Genomic DNA, 20,087 nt, shown 5'->3' with positions numbered 1-20,087 from the left:
AAGTTTGAATTTATACTTCCTCTCATAAATTACAGAAAACAAGTTGAATTTTTTTAGTATTACTATAAAATCACAGGCGTTTTTATTAAACAAAACTACCAAACTAGGAGTCCTGATGTGGTGCTGTAGGATAAGCACTGGACTCCTCACCATAGGTTGGCAGTTCAAACCCAACAGTTGCTCCTTGGGAACCCTATACAGGGTTGCTAGAGTCGTAACCAACTTGACCACACTTAACAACATCATCAACATGTGAAGCTATTGTTTCTCAGCTATCCTCTGTCTAAAGTGTCTTCATCTTCTGAAGACGGTGTTTCTACCTCTCTAATCTTCCCCGCCAAAGAATTCTGTGTTCTTTGATTTACACCACGTCAGAACAGCAATTTTAGCACCAACAGGGATTCAAATCATGATTCTTTGAAAAGTTCTTAGAGTTTAGGGAACCAAAAGAAGTATGAAGGCATAAGATCAGGGCTGTATGGTGGATGGGGTATGGTTTCCCAATGAAATTTCCCTTCATTGGTAGGCCAGCTGTAGCTACTCTTGAAAAATGTTCAGGTGCATTGTTTAGAAAAAAATTCCTCAACGCAGCTTTCCTGACCTTTTCCTCACCAATGCACTTCTAAACTTTCTTTACAATAAACTTCCATGATCATCTTGTGTATTTAGAGAAGATCTACCAAGATCACTACTTTGGGATCTTCAAAATTGGTCACTTCTGAGCTGATCTGATCTGACCTCTCTGTCTTGAATTTAATCTTTGAGGTTTTCTCAATCTTCCTTAAGACACCTGATCCATCTAAAAATTGTTGTTTTATGTATGACAGCATTTCTATAAGTTTGTTACAATGCTTCAATAATTTGAGGAGTTGTCCAGTTGAATTCTGTTAAAAAATTGATAATAGCCCTGACATCAAAATTATTTATTTTTTTTCATGACATACAAAGTGTTCTTTTTTTGTGTGAAGGCACCAGGCACCCAAAGAACTAAGTCCATTATTGAGAGAACTTGTCTGCTGCCACCCACTGATCACAGCCACATGTTTAAACACATTTTATTGGAACTAAGCAATGCATGCTACTGGAACCCCAGTAGCCGTACTTTGTAATTTACTCTCATACAACTTTAATGGAAGGGTGAAGATTAAGAAGAGATCTGAAAACAATCCAATGGAGAGTGTTCTATTAAAATCTCAAAACAATCTAAAAATCTAAAAATCTAAAAATCTCAAAACAATCTAAAAATCTAAAAATCTAAAAATCTCAAAACAATCTTCTCTAATTGGCTAAGTCACTAGGTTACCAAATCAGTCATTTTCTTTCAGTCCAATTTTCCAAAAATTATATTGATTTTAAACATCCAAACCAATGAAATTAGAAGGGAAAAAAATAACACAATATAAGAAAAACACAAGACTGTCAGCATATTGCGTTATTATATTAACTTTATAAACTTTTTCTAGGCATACTCTTCACCAAATATAGTATTCTGTAAGTGATAGGCAGTTTGATTATCCAAAAGCAAAATCCGGCTTAAAAAAAATCATTAAATGTTCATAGTAGCTGCCATTCTGGGAGGTCTAAAAAATAGTACAAACAATTTTTTAGAAAATAGTAAAAAGCTATTTTTCTGTACTGCAGGAAGACTTTGTTCATTAAATGACTCCAAAATATTTCACCAGTGCTTGAATGATGAGAATCATACAAAGAAAATAACTATACAAAATACCAATCATTCATTTGCATTTGGGACTAAAGAAATACATTTATATAGGGAAAAATATGCATTTTGGGCTTGTTCCAACACAGTAGGAATCTATTGCTACTAATAGATTTGAAAAGTAGGCTCCACATAACTGATAATAAAAATGGAGGTTTCTCAGAAACATGCACATTATTTAATACAGAGTGTAATTAAAGCATTTGAGTCCTGGTGTGGCACTGTGGGTTGCTAATGCTCTGGACTGCAAAGTCAGTTTGAACCACAAGGTCGCCATTTCAAGCTCATCAGCTACTCCTTGGAAAACCTATACAGGGTCTCTATGGGTCAGAACCGACTCGATGGCACTTAGCAACAACAACAATTAAAGCATCACAAATGAATTTATAGATTTTGTAAATACACTGTGATCAACAAATTGATATGGTAAGCAAAATATAATATGATTCAAATAATTTAGACATAATCACACAGGAAAAACACATACATGTATTTCAGAATGTCAAAAATAAAAACATATATGTATGGATTACAGAAACAACCGGAAATTGTGTGTGTTTTATATAAACTCGAACCACAAAGGAAAACAAACAACAACTAAGTAAGAGTAATCAAAATCAAATACAAAGATAAAAATGATAGCGCTTATTGATTACAATCTTTACAAATATTTGATATGATTTCAGAAGAAGTAAAGTAGTGCTGTGGGTTAAAGCACTGGACCACAGCATAGGTTTGAAGCGCAAGGTCGGTGGTTCAAACTCAGCAGTCACTGCTTGGAAACCCTATAAAAGCGTCGTTATGAGTTGGAATGGACTCAATGGCATTTAATAACAACAACAACAATACAATATTTGGGTGATAAGTTATCTTCCAAATTCAAGAAAATTTAAATAAGGAAATTTATTTACAGTCTAATTTGTCAGTAAAATGAAATTTAAAAACTAAAAATTTCATAAATTGACACAAGACGATTTTAAATGTATTGAAGGGTGTTAACAACACAACAGCCACAGTAATTATATCCAACTGAACTAGTCTAATATTTCAGAGGAGATACTGAATTTGAATTGGAAGCTAGACGATACAGCAGAATATTTACATTTTTCATACTTGACCGAGTCACACACCACACAAAATTTTATGGAAAAATAATATCAAAATATAATGACCTAAACTTTTAAAGAAATTACCATGAAATCCTGCTTCAATGTAAAATGGATTTATTATACTTGTTGTTGTTGCTATGTGCTAGGGAGTTGGTTCCAATTCATAGTGACCCTGTACAGGGCTTCCGAGGCTGTAAATCTCTACGGGAGCAGAAAGCCTCATCTTTCTCCCACAGAACAGCTGATAGTTTCAAACTGCTGACTATGGGATTAGCAGCCCGATTTGTGACCACTACGCTACCAGAGCTCCTTATTATACTACTGTTCATTTAATGGAGTACTGGCATGGCACTGTTGGTGGGATAAGCACTTGACCGCATGGTTGGATTGAACTACAAGGTAAGTGGTTCAAACTCACCAGCTGCTCCTCCCTCGAAAACCCAACACAGAGTTGCTATGAGCCGGAAACGACTCCATGGCACTTAACAACAACAATAACAATTCATTAAGTAGGGGAATGAAGTAGCACTGTAGCATAAGCACTGGATTGGGAACCACAAGGTCAGTGGTTCAAGCCTACTACCTGCACTGCAGGAGAAAGATGATGCTTTCTACTCCCACAAAGATTTATGGTTGCCATGAGTCGAAAGTGACTTGACAGCACTTAACAACAACAACAAGACACTAAATAATTTTCTGTTGACTTAGTCTCCTGAAAAGTAGAATATTTTAGATGTGTTTCAGATTTAAAATAAATTACCTATTCATCATTTAAAATGTCTAATAATGTCTTCCTTGTGCATCCTTATTTACATATTAAGTGATTTTAAATGTCTGGCATTTTTAGTTACCTTTCTGAATAAAGATAATTACAATTTACCTTTATTTTAAGTAACTGTTAGAATTTAGTTTAAGACTTCATTTTAACGATCTACTCTCATTAACTTTCCACACTGCGTCTTCTCTCCCAGATGACTGAATTTGACCAGAATTAGGACTCAAGACCTAATACCAGAAATCTACATTTAATCATCTGTTCATTCTATATATAAACAAGGAAATTGTTTTATCTTAAAGAAGCGCTTGATTATTCATTAGCAATGTTATTGTTAAGTGTTGTCAAGTTGGTCCCCGCTCATAGGGACCCTGCATAGTGTTTCTGAGGAGTGGCTGGTTAGTTGGAACCACTGACCTTGTGGTTTAAACCGACTTTGTGGTCGAGTGCTTATCCTACAGGGCACAATAAAATACTTATAAATTATGGATTCATTATGTATATTTGGCAGTGAACATGGTGACTCTCCTTTAATCTTCATAAGAACTCAATAAAGCAAGTTCTATTATTATTATCATTCTCATTTTTCAGATGAGAAAACTGAGACTGAAAGGTTAGATAATTTGTCCACGGCCACACAACTAAGAAGCAGCAAAGCCAAATTTAAACTTGGATCTATTTGTCTCTAGAATTATGCTTTAAACTATTTTATGTATATTAAAATCCATGCATTCTTTACTAAAATTGGTGAAAGGAAGATCAATAAATGGAAAACACACGGAAGTTTAGGCTTTCAAAATAATATAGCAGGACAAAGTACAGCATGTTTACCTGAATTAGGAATAAATTGGTATCTTACTGAACTCATGAATCCTCATAGTCTGTAGATAATATTGGTACTCTTGCCATGTAAGAGGTACAACTCTACACTGATTTTGACCAAAAATGAAAAAGGATAGAAATGTAAAATCAAGCCCATTTTCCATAGGAAATGCAGAAAAATAAAAGTAAGGACCAGAAATAAAAGTATAGAAATATTCATTATGAAAGATTAGTTTACTACTAGAAATTAAATATTGCTTCAATTCCAGAAAAGCTAAGCAAAAAATCATCTAGCTGCATACTTATAATCTGTACACTTTTCTGCTTTATATTAAACTTTAATAAAAAGCATTGAGAAAAACTTGGTCCAATTCTTTTTTGGCAGATAGCTATTTCTCTAGTTAAACACTTTAATAACTAATTAATGACACGGCTACTTAACACACACAGTGTGCTTTGTACTATTTTGGTTTTGCACATGACAAATAGGATGGAGTCAATTCATGCACCAAAATTTTAATACAACAGGCATTTTTTTCCATTTAAAAGCAAACTTTGCCTGAGCATTTTCAAGCTTTCCTCCTTTCCTTGAACACTGTTTGTAACAGATGTTTACCTGGAAAAGATGCTAGTTGGGGATGTGCGGCTAAGGCTGTGGGTGTACCAAGTGTCCCCAAACCACCAAATTCTGAATGCCCTGAGCTGGCTGAATGTAGACCAAAGACTGGGTGGCTGACCATTGGGAAGGCACTCGACACTGTGGACAGGTTAAACGGTTGATCCCCAGCTGCTCTGAATAAATGTCCTGGGAGGGAAAAAAACACACTTAAATTTCTACTAAAAAAACAGATGAGATTTATCTGACTTCAGCATTCATAGTTAAAATTTATAATAATTTCCCATCTATCAACCCTACAGAATAACATGTTTCTAGAAACATGAAAGTACTCTAAAAACTACTAATTAAAATAAATGGCATAATCATATCCACTTGGAATTTAAAATGTGGGAATCGATATTTTATGTAAATAATTCTCATGAATTAAAACAGTTTGATCTAAAGAAGTGAGACACATTTCCTGCTAATACACAAACATTAGAACATTATCTTTTTTAATTAACAAGGAAAATAAAAACTTATTAATCAAGGGTCAAAAACCAATGAAACAGGACTTCAAGTCACTCTATGCAGAGTTCCCAGAACTGGTATGATGAACTACCACCTCCGCTCTCAATCCACTACCCCTTAGGTGAGAAGAGTTAATACACAAAGTGATTATTTTTTAACTTCATAAAACAATGTACAGAATAGCAAAGATTTAAGGAATAAAGTTACATTTCTGCATGTATTCATGTGTGATTATCAATGTACAAACCATTTAACTTTGATAAAAAAAGACCATATTCAATAGAAAAGAGCACTTTTTACCCAACTGCCACGTTTACCCAAAAGAGAAGGCAGGACCAAGAGAGGCAGTCCCAGGTTGAACTGCTATCATAAGGAACACAACATTCTTTTAAAAACACTTTCTAAAGAGTTGGCAGAAGATTTTTTTTTTTATATATATACTTGGAAATCTTCTCTTTTCTTTTATGAAGTAATTAAGGTTACTTGTCATGATAACTATAAATACAAACTATCAAACCCCAATTCCAGAGGAAGGGTATCAGCAAAAAGCTCATGAGAATGAAATAAAATATCTGAAAAAGTCAGTATGCGAAAAATGTTGTGCTCTGTGTTAAAACCAGAATAAGCCTTCCTTATTTTCTCCTGCAATTTGGAGTCCTGGTGTGGCAGTATGGGCTAATGTGTCAGACTGCAAAGCCATTTGATCTGCAAGATTGTCAGTTTAAGCTCACCAGCTGCTCCTTGGAAACCTTATGCAGGGTTGCTATGGGTCGGAACCTACTTGATGGCACTTAACAACAACAACACACTGCAATTTAGTTTCAATATAGTTTATATTAGAAGGAAATTAAAAAATATAAGTATAGCGGATGGGTCTCTTGTGATACAATTAAGTGAATAATTATTATCAGGATTGATTGTGAGGGTTGGAAATGTAAAGGTAGACGTTTTGTAGCAAGGAGGGGAGTGATTAACTTTTCAGTCTAGGAGCGGAGGTCTCTGGGACCATCAAGGGAGAAGAGCAGAGAGCAAGACCCTACCCAGAGAAGTGGTGATGCCAGAGATGGAGGCAGAGACGATGACGTGGAGAAATGGAGTGGAATGGAGTGGCTGGGGACTTTAGACACAGAGAAGGAGAGGGGCTGTGTGCTGATGACCGGGGGTGCGGGGGTGGGGTGGGGTGGGGGGGCAGGCTTGTAATGTATACCCTTTGGGTGGTTGAGAATGTAAAACTAATGTTTTCCTATGTCAACTATCACATAATTCACAATAAAACATTAATATATAATATATATATATAATAAGCACACTTGTTTTTATCATTTAGTTACCCAACAAGAAGCCGGGGTGCTGCAGTAGTGAAAATGCATGGCTGCTGAAATGTGGGCAGTTCAAACCCACCAACAGCTCAAGGGGAGAACGGTAGCAGTCTGTTTCCATAAAGATTATCTCCTTGGAAACTCTACAGGGCAATTCTACTCTGTCCCACACGGTTACTATAAGTCAGAATCAACATGACGGCAAAGGGTTTTTCTAATTTAATTATCACCCAAATTTCACCTCTTCGGCTGTATACTGAAAATCAAAAGGCAGTCCTCAAAAACATCAACGTGTACTCTCAGAGACTCATAAAAGCCCTACAGTCTTTACTGAAATGCCCTCCATCAAGTATGTCCTATATCACCCTGTAAGGTAAAGGCTTTTATTGAGGGTAATGCACCCACTACAACAAAGCAATAACTCCATCTCTCAGAGATTCTCAGGTTGTCTTTACATGGAAGGTCCACAAAGAAACGATGAGGGAAAAGGACAAGGAAGGAACACACATTTAGCTATCTTTTCTTTGTCAGTCAATCTTTGTTTTTACTCATCAAAGCCTACGCAAAAAGTGGTAAATTTGGCACTTTTGTGTCATCAGAATACTCGATTGCCTCCAGGAAGTTGAGTCAAAATAAAATTGGGCAAAGATGGTTACTCAAATATCACTGTCTTTGACACTACAAAGTTTGTGTTTATGTAATTTTTGGTAAATTCTCTAACATTTAGCTAGTTGCTTTTAAAAATTTAGCATGACACTTAAGTTGTTGTGAAGTGCCATCGAGTCCATTCCGACCCACAATAACCCTGTATAGGGTTTGCAAGGAGAAGCTGGTGAGCTTGAACCACCAACCTTGCAGTTCAAAGGACTTTGCAGTCTGACACATTAGTCCACAGCGCCACACCAGGATTCCTAAGAATCAATATTTATTTGCATTTGTGATTACGTAAAAACACTCAGTTCCCACCAATCAACTCAACATTCTGACTAAAATTTGTTTAATCAAGTGTGTATTTATACACATAGTATGAACAGTTATATTTCCTCCTATGTCATTTTCCTGACAACCAAGTTGAATTGAATATTTTAGTTCTGGAGATTTTTAAGTTACTCATCAACTATATTTTACAAATTAATTATTATTAATTTGTAAAATAATACAAAATTCAGTAACAAAAAACATTTTTTAACTGTAAAAATAATTAAAAAGTATAACTGACAAGTATAAATTATACCCATCAACTATATCCATGGTTGTTGTTAAATGCCATCAAGTCAGTTCTGATGTATATCGATCCTGTATAGGGTTTCCAAGGAGCAACTAGTGGGTTTGAACCACCAACCCAGTGCTTATCCCACAGCGCCACAACAGCAGTGGTTTACTACAAAACAAAACAAAAAATTGACTACCAAAAATACACAAAATATTGTAAGTACTGAAAACAGATTGATTTATAAAGGGTTGAAAACTGGGAACAATACTTCTCTAACAATAAATTAGCAGTCCTGGTGTGGTGCTGTAGGATTGTTGTTGTTGTTGTTATGTGCTGTGGAGTCGGAACCGACTCATAGCGACCCTGCACAGGGTTTCCGAGGGTGTAAATCTTTACGGGAGTCGAAAGCCTCATCTTTCTCTCGCGGAGCAGCTGGTAGTTTCAAACTGCTGACCTTGCGGTTCACAGCCCGAGTCGTAACCACTACGCTACCAGAGCTGTAGGATAAGGGCTGTTAATCACAAGGCTGGCCTTTAAAATCCACCAGCCACTTCTCGGAAACCCTATACAGGGTAACTATGAGTCGGAACTAACTCAAATGCACTTAACAATAACAACAAGAAATGATGCTGCTGGATGCATAGTTAAAACATGAATTTTATTATTGAAATACAATTAACAAATGAGCCTCATGAACAGAAAATAGGAGCAATAACTAAAGTTATCACTCTTGCAGTAACAATTAAAACCAACCATACAACATTCAGTAACAAACACATTTTTAACTGTAAACAGAATTAAAAAGCAACTAAGTATAAACTTTCAACAAAATAATGAACATTATTCACCAGAGCCAAATGGAAGAAAAAAAAAAAATATGGACCTGCATGCAGATACAGCTAAATCTAAGCCTGGTGGTTTAAATCAAGGCCACCTTGCTACATTTTCTTACTGTTTCTTCTAAAATCCCTGGTTAAAGTTCTAAAACATGGAGGTGCATGCTCCCCTGGAGTGCGCACTGGCCGCCCCCCACAGGCATGCGTAGCAGCTAGCAATTTCCCCAGTACTATGCCCCTTTTTAGTCCCTTCACCTGTTTTTATCCTTCTTTATTCCTTCTCAGTTGTCCACCCCTTGTTTTTCTCTTTTCCTCTTCCTGCTTTGTTGTTGTTACTATTGTTGATCCCCTGGAGTAGACGCCTGCTCCTCTTCTCACTGATACACCCTCCCCTCCGAGGACAGAAGTGCTCCCTGGGAGTGAGTTCCATATTTTCACTGCAGTATGTTTGGCAGCTAACACTCATGCCAGTTCTTTTTTTTTTTCCTGCAGCCTCTCATTTCTTTCTTTTATTTTCTTCCTTTCCACCCCACTTTTTTTGTTCCATTTGGGCTGGAGCCCCACCCTATCCATTCCGAGTACAATAGTGCCCAATCCTGACTCCCATGGAGCAAGCACATGTCCATCACAGCCGTGCTCGCTCGCTGGTGTTTGTGCTAAGTCTGAGTTGCACTTGTAATTTTTTTTCCTTTTCTCTTTCCTTTATCTTTTCTTTTCTACTTAGGTTTCCAATCTCCCTCTTGCGTTTCTTTTTCATCCCCACCCCAACATACTGCTTTTTTTTTTTTTTAAATCTTCCCCCAGCAGTCCAGACACAGAAACCACACCTAGCACACCTGTCACCTCCTGTCACCTCACCTACCGGGTGGGTGCCACCACCTGCTGAAGCATCACTGGATTGATGTCAGACACCAGCCCAACCTGGCCTTAGCTTTTCCACATGGCCTCATGCCCACACTCCCACCCACTACCAAATCTACCTGCAGACAAGTGATGAGTACCCCAGTGCTGTCAAACTAGCAACTAGAGTTAACAGGCCTGCCCTAATGCCCAGATACATTAAAACAAAAAACCAGGGGGAAGAAAACAAATATACACTTTCCAATTAATGCAGTAACACTACAGTGTCTCAGAGACAAAACACAACTTCAAAACACACGAAAGAATAGGACAAGATGGCTCAAATAAGTGATCAAAATACAGGGCCAGTGTATCTCCTGGAGGAAGAAATGCTATTGGAATAGCATATGAGGAACTTATAATAATCTTATTTAGGTGCTTTCAATGGATTTAAAGCTCAAGAAAACCACAGACAAACTCAAGGAAGACAGTGACAAAACTGTAGAATTAAAAAAAACAATACAAGAAGAAATCAACTAAATAAATGTCAAATTAGATACTATGTGAAAACAGCACAAAGAAATCCAGAAGATTAATAGCAAAATTTCAGAAACAGATGACGCAAAGAACAAAGGAACTGAATTAAATTGGTGGAAGAATAAGTGAGATTGAAGAAAATCTCTTAATTTGTAAAAAAAAAAAAAAACTCTGAAAAAACGATAAATTAAAAATGGAAGGAAATCTAAGAATTATGTGGGACACTATCAAGAGGAATAAATTATGTGTGACTACAATTCCAGAATGGGAAGAAAATTCCCTTATAACATGAAAGATGAGAAGGAAACTAAACAAAGGTCTAATAGGATAAACTCCAAAAGAAAATCTGTAAGACATATCATAAGCAAACTTCTGTGATAACATGAATTATGGCTCTTCTATCATAATCTTTGCAACACCTACCAAATGATTGAGTGGGACCATGCAAATTGTATGTATGGGACTCAAATGCAGGAATTGGTTAGTTTTGCCATTCTGCTACATTTAAAAGGAGCTATCTCAGAAGCAGGAACAGACGGTCCTAGGACCAACTAGAAATAAGAACCACAAGAAGAGCATGAAATCCTGCACGCAAAAATAATGGTGGGAGAGGCAGCAGCACACAGAGAGAAAACAGTGGGCTTTCTCGTCCATGGACCAATTAAAGCTGAGTGCCTTTTGGCGGAGATTGTTTTGGAAAAGTGAGTGACCTTCGACATTCATCAGCAACTCGAAAGGAACTTATAACACTTGCCTGAGCAGGGAAGAGGCCAAGGGGCAGTGTGACTGAGAGGCTGAGGACAAGAGTGAGGTGTGCTTCAGGCTGAGAAGAGGTGCTCATGACTGCAGAATGGCTGTATCCTGAGATGTTTATGATACTGAATTGTGCCTTGTCCAGTTCCCTAATAAACCCCATAGTCATGAGTGTAGTCTGAGTTCTGTGTGGCCAGCGCATAGAATCATCAAACTCAACAGAGAAGTAGGAAGTTATGGGAGAGATGTTGGTGTCAGGATAGATTAAAAGAAGTTTGGAACATAGAGGCATGTCTGACCTTCATATCATAGGAATCAGTGTTGGACTGATTTTGAATTTGGTTCACCTTCACCCTAGTGAAATAGGAGAAAGCCAGATATATGGCCCTCACACCATTTTTGCACTTTTCAAAAGCAAAGACAAAGAGAATTTTGTAAACAGTTCTGGAAAAAAATTGTTACTTATGAAGAAAAGCCAATATAACTAATTATAACTAAGCTATCATTTCTTGGCAGAAACCACGTAGGTAAAAGGCAATGGAATGACATATACAAGGGGGCTTCAAAAGTTCATGGAAAATGGAATAAAGAGGCAGTGGAATTTTCCCAAGAACTTTTTGAAGCCCCCTCATCTAAAACCCTACGAGAAGCTGGGTTCTAAGAAGAAAAATGGGCATCAGGATTGGTGGAAGACTCATTAACAACCTGCGATATGCTGATGATACAACCTTACTTGCTGAAAATGAAGAGGACTTGAAACATATACTTATGAAGATCATAGAGCACAGCCTTCGATATGGATTACATCTCAATGTTACGAAAACAAAATCCTCACCACTGGACCAATAAACAGCATTCTTATCAATGGAGAAGAGATTGAAGTTGTCAAGGACTTCATTCTTCTTGGATCAACTGTCAACACTCGCGGAAGCAGCAGTCAAGAGATCAGACGACGTATTGCATTGGACAAATCTGCTGCACAGGAACTTTTTAAAGTATTGAAGAGCAGAGATGTCAGCTTGAGGACTAAGGTGCGCCTGACCCAAGCCATGGTGTTTTCAATAACCTCATATGGATGTGAAAGCTGGACAGTGAATAAGGAAGATCATAGAAGAATTGATGCCTTTGAGTTGTGGTGTTGGAGGAAAATACTGAAAGTGCCGTGGACTGCCAAAAGAACCAATAGATCTGTTTTGGAAGAAGTGCAACCAGAGTGTTCCTTGGAGGCCAAGATGGCTTCGTCTCTCCTACTTTGGACACACTGTCCAGAGAGAACAGTCGCTGGAGAAGGATGTCATGCTGGGTAAGGTGGACGGTCAGAGAAAAAGAGGAAGACCCCCAACGAGATGGATCAGCCCGGTGGCATCATTGATGGCATCAAGTGTGGCAGCGGTAGTGGGGTTGGCCCAGGATTGGACATTGTTTCGTTCTGCTGTGCATGGGGTTGCTAGGAGTTGGTTCCGACTCGATGGCATCTGACAACAACAACAACATCTAAAACCCTGAAAGGAAAAAATTGCCAACCAAGAATTTTATATTCAGCAAAACTGCCCCTCAAGTATGATGGCAAAATTTAGACACTTCCAGACAAACAGAAATTAAAGGAATTTGTATAAACCAGACTAACTTCATAAAAGAGTCCTTTGGACAGAGAACCAACAACTGTAGATTAAGACATCACCTGAAAACCAGCCTAAATACAGAAGTATCAAAAATAAAACAAATCTATAAGACTGAAAATAGGGAACCAGAGATGTCAATTCATAAATAATGCTGATAACTACAAAGCAAAAAGAGGAATAAAGGATACTGTTATAGAAATTCCAAATAGAGAGGAAGTCAAGATACCAAGATACAATATTGTTGTAAACTTGGGAAAATAATATTAAATTACAGGGGTAATCTTACAGAAAATTAATGAATCCTATCCAAAATGAGTCCTGATGTGGTGCTGTGGGTTAATGCGCCAGACTGCAAAGCCATTTGAACTGCAAGGTCAGCAGTTCAAGCTCACCAGCTGCTTCTCGGAAACCCGAGACAGGGTCGCTATGGGTTGGAACTGACTCAATGGCACGTAACAACAACAACAAGCAAAATAAAAAACAAAAATCATATCATCTTAGTAAACACTAAAGCAGCAACAAAAGAAAGTTCATAAACAAAAAGAACTCTACACAGAAAGCAAAATTGAAAAAAAAACAATCATTAACACTTCCAAAGAACAATGAAAGAAGTAAAACATAGGAAGCACCTAACTACAATAAAATCTATAGGGCCTATTTCTTGCTAGCTCTGGTAGTGTAATGGTTATGAATCGGGCTGCTAATCTCAGGGTCAGCAGTTTGAAACTACCAGCTGTTCCGTGGGAGAACGATGCGGCTTTCTGCTTCCGTAAAGCTTCACATCCTCAGAAACCCTGTACAAGGTCGCTCTGAGTCAGAACCGACTCCACGGTACATTACCACCACCACCAAGAAAAGATCTAGCTTTGCATTTATTTGCTAAAGATGACTATTGTTACGTGCCATCAAGTTGGTTCTGACTTACAGTGACCCTGCACTTAAGATTTCTGAAGAATGTCTGGTGGGTTTGTATTACCGATCTCCCGGTTCAAACCAATTGTGTGGCTCAGTGTTTATTCTACAGCACCACACCAGAACTCCAAAAGAAGCCTACAACATTATAATGTTATTCACAATACAGACTTTCTCCTCTATCTATGAAAAAAGACACTATGTTGTTGTTGTCATGTGCCGTGGAGTTGGTTCCGACTCATAGCGACCCTGTACAGGGTTTCTGAGGCTGTAAATCTTTATGGGAGCACAAAGCCTCATCTTTCTCTTGCAGAACAGCTGGTAGTTTCGAACTGCTGTCCTTGAAGTTAGCAGCCTGACTCGTAATCATTACGCTACCAGAGCTACTATAGCAAGGCAATAATCTAACAGTACTCTTACTATATTTTGCCTCAATAGCAGCAATCTAAAACACAGTGATGTTTAAAAAAAAAAAAAAAAAAAACCAGATTGAAAAAATACCTCTTTCTCATTAAAAGATTCTATAAAACTATATGTGATTTTAGGACCGTTTTTCTACCATCTGTATAAAAACACAGATAGTAAAACCATGTAGGAATCGCCCAGAACTAGAATGAGATGTAGTTGGGAACAGGTTGTTGCTGCTAGCTGCCTTTGAGTGGATTCCAATTCATGGTCCCCCATGTTGCAGAGCAGAGCTGGGCTCCAGAGGGTTTTCATGGCTGCGACGTTTCAGAAGCATATCACTAGGACTGTCTTCCAAAGAGACTCGGAGTGGGTTCAAACTGCCAACCTTTCATCTGTGACCATATTTAACTTTTCAAAGTTCATGTGACCTTAATCCATCTCTGCTCTAGTTTCTAAAACCTTGATGATTCTATTTCTTATCAAATAATCTCAGGCTTGTGTTGATAAAACTGGTGGCTTCCGACAATTATTTTAGTTAAAAATGAAAGAGCAGATTATTGCCAGACATTTTACCCAATGTCAAATTATCTGAACTAAAACAAGTAAGAATAAAAATTATAAAACAAACAATTCTCAGAATTATTTTCTGTTATTTACTGAATAATTTCAGTAATTTAAATATTTCCTGAACATATTACATGTCGAGTCCTACATTTAATAACAGGCTTAAAAAGATGAATCAGGAATAATCACTGACCTTATGTAACTACTGTTTTGAATTTAATTGGAATAATACAAAATTTAAATAGAACATAATTTAAATACCACAATATTAATAGTATAACAGATAAAAGTTAGCTAACATTTCAATGTTAATAGTTGATACTGTCATATACAAGACTCAGTATCTAGAACTGTATTTGATACATAGTTGTTGTTATTGCTAAGTGCCATTGAGTTGGTTCCGAGGTTTTTTAAATCTTTGCAGGAGTAGAAAGTCTCATTTTTCTCCCCTGGAGTGACTGGTGGGCTCAAACCACCAACCTTGTGCTTTTTAGTGCAGTACTTATTTTACAGAGCCACTACACTCCCTGATACATAGTAGATATACAGTAAGTGGTTGTTAAATAAATAAATTTACTACTTGTTAAGGAGAATGCAGTGACTCCATAGCTATAAGCACTGGACTGCAAATCACAAGGTACAGTGGTTGGAGCCTACCCCTGCTGTTCGTTAGCAAAAAGATGAGGCTTTCTACTCCTGCAAAGATTTACAGCCTTGGAAACCCTATACAGGGTTGCTATGAGTCAGAACCAACTCGATGGCACTTAACAACAATAACAACTAGGTTATGAGGTTATAAAGAAAAGTGGTATCCAATCATTTAATCTCTGTAAAACATTGCATGAAGCAAATTATCATCAGTTGTCAGAGGCACAATTTCATAATACCTATTGTGGAGTCCTAGTGTGATGCTGTGGGATAAAACACTGGACCCTGAGGTCAGTTTGAACCACAAGGTCAGTGATTCAAACTACCATCTACTCCTTGGAAACCCTGTACAGGGTTCTATGAGTTAGAACTGACTTGAAGCACTTAACAACAACAACGTGGGTAATTCCAAAACGGTAGTTTCCATTTCTTTTTCTCTTCTTTTAAAAAGCTAGAATAACTAGGAGACATTGTTGTTGTTGTTGTTGTTAGGTGGTGATGTTTTGGTTCTACACTCAGTTCCATTGCTAGGACACTGCTTAGCCCTTTCCAACTGTCTGAATGAAGCTATTGCTCACAGCAGGATTTTTCTTTTCTTTTATTACAGATAGCTGATAGCCCAGTGAACCATATCGCTATAATTAAAATAGTACCTTCTCTATCAATAACAGTCAAAATCTTTTTTTTTTTCTTACATGAAACAAAATACACAACAAATCAAGTAGGTTCTATGAGACAGATACATACAGCAAAGCTATTGGGAAATTAGAACACGCCACTTTTAGAAAGTACAATTATACTACCTGCATATACTTAATATCAGCAGATGATCCCAAATAAAAACTTATCAAGATTATTGTTGCTGTTGTTAGGTAGCAGTGAGTCCGTTCTGGCCCATAGTGACCCTGTATAGGGTTTCCAAGGAACAGCCAGTGAGCTTGAACCACCGACCTTCCAGTTCAAATTGACTTTGCAGTTCAGCACATTAAGTCACAGTGTCGCTCCAGGATTCCTTAACAATATTAAAATCCTTAAATTTTGCTCAAAGAATAAATTTATCTCCAAGTAGATAATTTATATCACAAAGTGATAATACTTTTAGATTATAATTATTCCTTTATAACAAATATTAATAAAACATAGCTCAAATATTATGGATGTAACTTGTATTTTAGTTTCTATTTTAACTGATAAGTAATAATGATAGTTAATGTACATCTTCAGTGTCTAAGATTCTGATTAACATTATAAGTTAAATATTTTATGGCAGAGTTTTTAAAATGCTACTAGCCAAGGCATATATAAGTGGCTAACAGCAATAGGCAAAAGGTCAGTGTCTCAGTGACAAGGCATGGCAACTATGACTGCTTTCATTCACAGTAATGAACTTCATGCCAAATGCAATAAGTTTTTGTCTTTCTAAGAACAAAACTAATGGTTTGAAATTAAACTGTCACTGAACAAAATCTCCCAGCAATCAGTAAAAGTCCAGACAGTAAGTTTAAACAAAACAATTATAAGGCAGAAGTATGCTAAAGAATCCAATCATTTACAAAATCAAAATCATTGTTTACTGTGTAAAACTTCATATATATCGCTTGTTGTTGTTGTTGTTGTTGTTAAGTGCTATCAAGTCAGTTCCAACCCATAGCGGCCCTGTACAGGGTTTCCAAGGAGCAGCGGATGAGCTTGAACTGCCAACCATGGAGTTCAAATGGCTTCGAAGTCTGGCACATTAACCCACAGCACCACATCAGGGTAGCATAGTGGTTACGAGTTGGGCTGCCAACCTCAAGGTCAGCAGTTTGATACTAGCGGTCCTGTGGGAGAAAGATGAGGTGTTCTGCTCCTGTAAAGATTTACAGCCTCGGAAACCCTGTGCAGCGTCACTATGAGTCAGAACTGACTCCACGGTACTTAACAACAACAACAATATTGCTTTTTGGGGGTACTAAATGTCTTTAATCTTTCAATACTACACAAACTTGTTGCAGTGCCTTCATACTTTTGTTTGTGGTTATTTAAAACTTTAAGTATAACAGCACAGATTGCAAAATCAATCTTTAATAGACAACCTGCAAAGTGTGGCAACGCATTAAAAACTGTATTAAAAATCGTAAAGTACCCAAATAAGGGTCATATTACAATTAGCAGTCAAAATAATTGCATGTTATAATTAAAGTGAACATCATCAAAATTACTGTAAAATAAATACTTTTATTTAGGATTTATGGGTAACTACTATTTTGAAGAAGTCCCTGAGTGCTATGAATGGTTAATGTGCTTGGCAGCTAACCCAAAGGCTGGATGTTTCAGTCCATCCAGAGGGACCACAGAGTAAAGGCCTGGCAAGCTACTTTTTAAGAATTCTGTCATTGAAAACCCTATGGAGCAAAGTCATACTCTGACTTTGATTATGATTACCATGAGTAAGAATCATGGTTTGGCTTATTTCACTATGTTGGACAACTTATACTATAAAGCGATACTCAAGATATTGAAATGTAATTTTGGCTTTACTCACAATTTCTATTTTAAGAGGAGGATTGTCTAATTCCCTTGCCTAGTCTCGACTGAATGTAAACTAAGCCTGGTTTTCTTTACAATAAGAATTCCAAATCAAATTATAATTTCAGATATTCAGGTGCTTTTGTTGTTGTTTTTTTGTAATTTCCTCTTCAATAAGGCCAACTGATAGCCCTACTACCTTTTTAAGATTTCTTATCCTGTGACTTCTTCCAACACAAATTTATTCGTTCTTTTGGTGGCCCATGGTACTATTAATACTCTCTTCCAACACCATAGAGCCAATGCATCAATTCTTCTATGGTCAAACAAATCTGTACTGGAAGAAGTACATCTAGAATGCTGCTTAGAAGCCAGGATGGCCAGTCTTCATCTCTCATACTTCGGACATATTATCAGGACGGACCTGGAGAAGGACATCATGCTTGGTAAAGTGAAGTGTCAGCAAAAAAGAGGAAGGCCAATCAACAAGGTGGATGGGCATAGTGGCAACAGCAATGGGCTCAAGCATAGAAACAATTGTGAGGCTGGCTCTGGACTAGGCAGTGTTTAGTTCTGTTGTGCATATGGTCACTATGGGTCAATACCAATTTGACAGCACATAACAACAACAACAATCTCATGACTTAAAATGCACATCCTCAACTGAAACTTATTTAGTGACTTTGCATAATCAGAGCAAAACACAGTATAGTTCAGAAAAATCTAAAACTCTAAGGGCTAATTAATTCATCATCTAATTTTCAAGTTCTACTCATCAAATTCAGCCTTTTCTTAATTTCCTCAGCAACTGTTTCTTTAGCATATATTTTGTGTCGGGTACTAAACAGGACCATGAATTTTCTGTTAGTTTGTTGTACTATGATGGCTAGCATGTTGCTGTGATGCTGTATGATATGCCAGAGGTACCTCGAATAAAAGCAAGGTCACTCATGGTAGACAGGTTTCAGCAGACCTTCTAGATTAAGATAGACTAAGGAGAAGGACCTGGCAATTCAGTTGTGAATAAACTGTCCACTGAAATGCTAATAAATAGCAGTAGAACATTATCAGATATAGTGCCAGAAGATGAGCTGCTCAAGTTGGAAGGCACTTAAAATACAACTGGGGAAGACCTGCCTCCTCAAAGTAGAGCCAACTTTAATGATGATGATGGATCAAAGCTTATAGGGCCTTTATTTTCTGATGTGGCATAACTTGAAATGAAAGAGCTGTAAACATTCATTAATAATCAAGGTGGGATATACAAAGTATGGAATTAGGAAAATTGGAAGTTATCAAAAATGAAATGGAACACATAAAGATCAATATCTCCTGGTATAGCACTATAGGGATCAGCACTGTGCTGTGAACCACAGGTTGGCAGTTCAGACCCACCAGCTGTTCCTTGGAAACTCTACACAAGACTGTTATGAGTCAGAATGGACTCGATGGCATTTAACAACAACAACAAAGTGAGTTGAAATGAACTAGTATTGGCCAGACAATCATATGGTCTCTTTGCTGGGAATGAAAAATTGAGAAGGTTGGTACTGCATCCACTGTTAAAAATTTCAAGATCAATCCTGAAGACATTATCCAGAGATAGGATAATATTCATACACCTACAAGGAAGACTAGTTAATATGATTATTACACAAATCTATATACCAACCATTTAGAGACCATCTCAAGAATAGATTTGACACACTTAACACTAATGACAAGTTATTTAATTACATCAAACATAAAGCAAAAAAGTCATTAAAAAGACAAGAAATAATGAAAAACCAAAATGGATGTCAGAAAAGACTCTGAAACTTACTATATAATGTAGAGAAGTTAAAACAGAAGGAATAAAATATGAAGTAAATAAACTGAACAAAGTATTATGAAGGGCAGCTTGAGAAGAAAAAGCACAGTATTATAATAAAACGTGCAAAGACCTGAAGTTAGAAAACCAAAAGGGAAGAATGCATTCTCAAGCTGAAAGAACTGAAGAAAAAAAGTGAAGCTTTGAGTTGCAATAATGAAGAATTCTACGGCAAAATGGAGTTCTGGTGTTGCACTGTAAAAGAAGCACTAGACTGTAAACCTCAAAGTTGGTGGTTCAAACCTACCTTGGTTGCTATGAGTCAGAACTGGAAATCCTATACAGGGTTGCTAAGAGTCAGAACTGATTCGATGGAACGTAACAACAGCAACAACAATAGTGAACAAAATATTGAATGGTGTATTGTTGTTGTTAAGTGCCGTCGAGTCGCTTCTGACCCATAGCGACCCTGGATACGGTTTCCGAGGAGCAGCTAGTGAGCTTGAACCACCAACCTTGCAGTTCAAATGGCTTTGCAGTCTTGGTACATTAACCCACAGAG

The 20,087-nt window shown here is 37.2% G+C and overlaps 1 protein-coding gene across 1 annotated transcript in view; it reads right to left on the bottom strand.

Moving 5' to 3' along the window:
- The window catches only part of BAZ2B (bromodomain adjacent to zinc finger domain, 2B), a 159,875-nt gene that overhangs the window by 115,608 nt on the left and 24,180 nt on the right, over window positions 1–20,087 (bottom strand). Inside the window, exon 2 of the mRNA XM_006872029.1 lies at window positions 5,043–5,231. Coding sequence (XP_006872091.1) covers window positions 5,043–5,231 — 189 coding nt within the window. The remainder of the gene's footprint in view (window positions 1–5,042; window positions 5,232–20,087) is intronic.

The sequence above is a fragment of the Chrysochloris asiatica genome, unplaced genomic scaffold (genome assembly GCF_000296735.1).
Source record: "Chrysochloris asiatica unplaced genomic scaffold, ChrAsi1.0 scaffold00181, whole genome shotgun sequence".
NCBI lineage: Eukaryota > Metazoa > Chordata > Mammalia > Afrosoricida > Chrysochloridae > Chrysochloris > Chrysochloris asiatica.
Note: the sequence above shows the minus strand (reverse complement) of the source record. Positions and strands in the feature narration are given on the sequence as shown.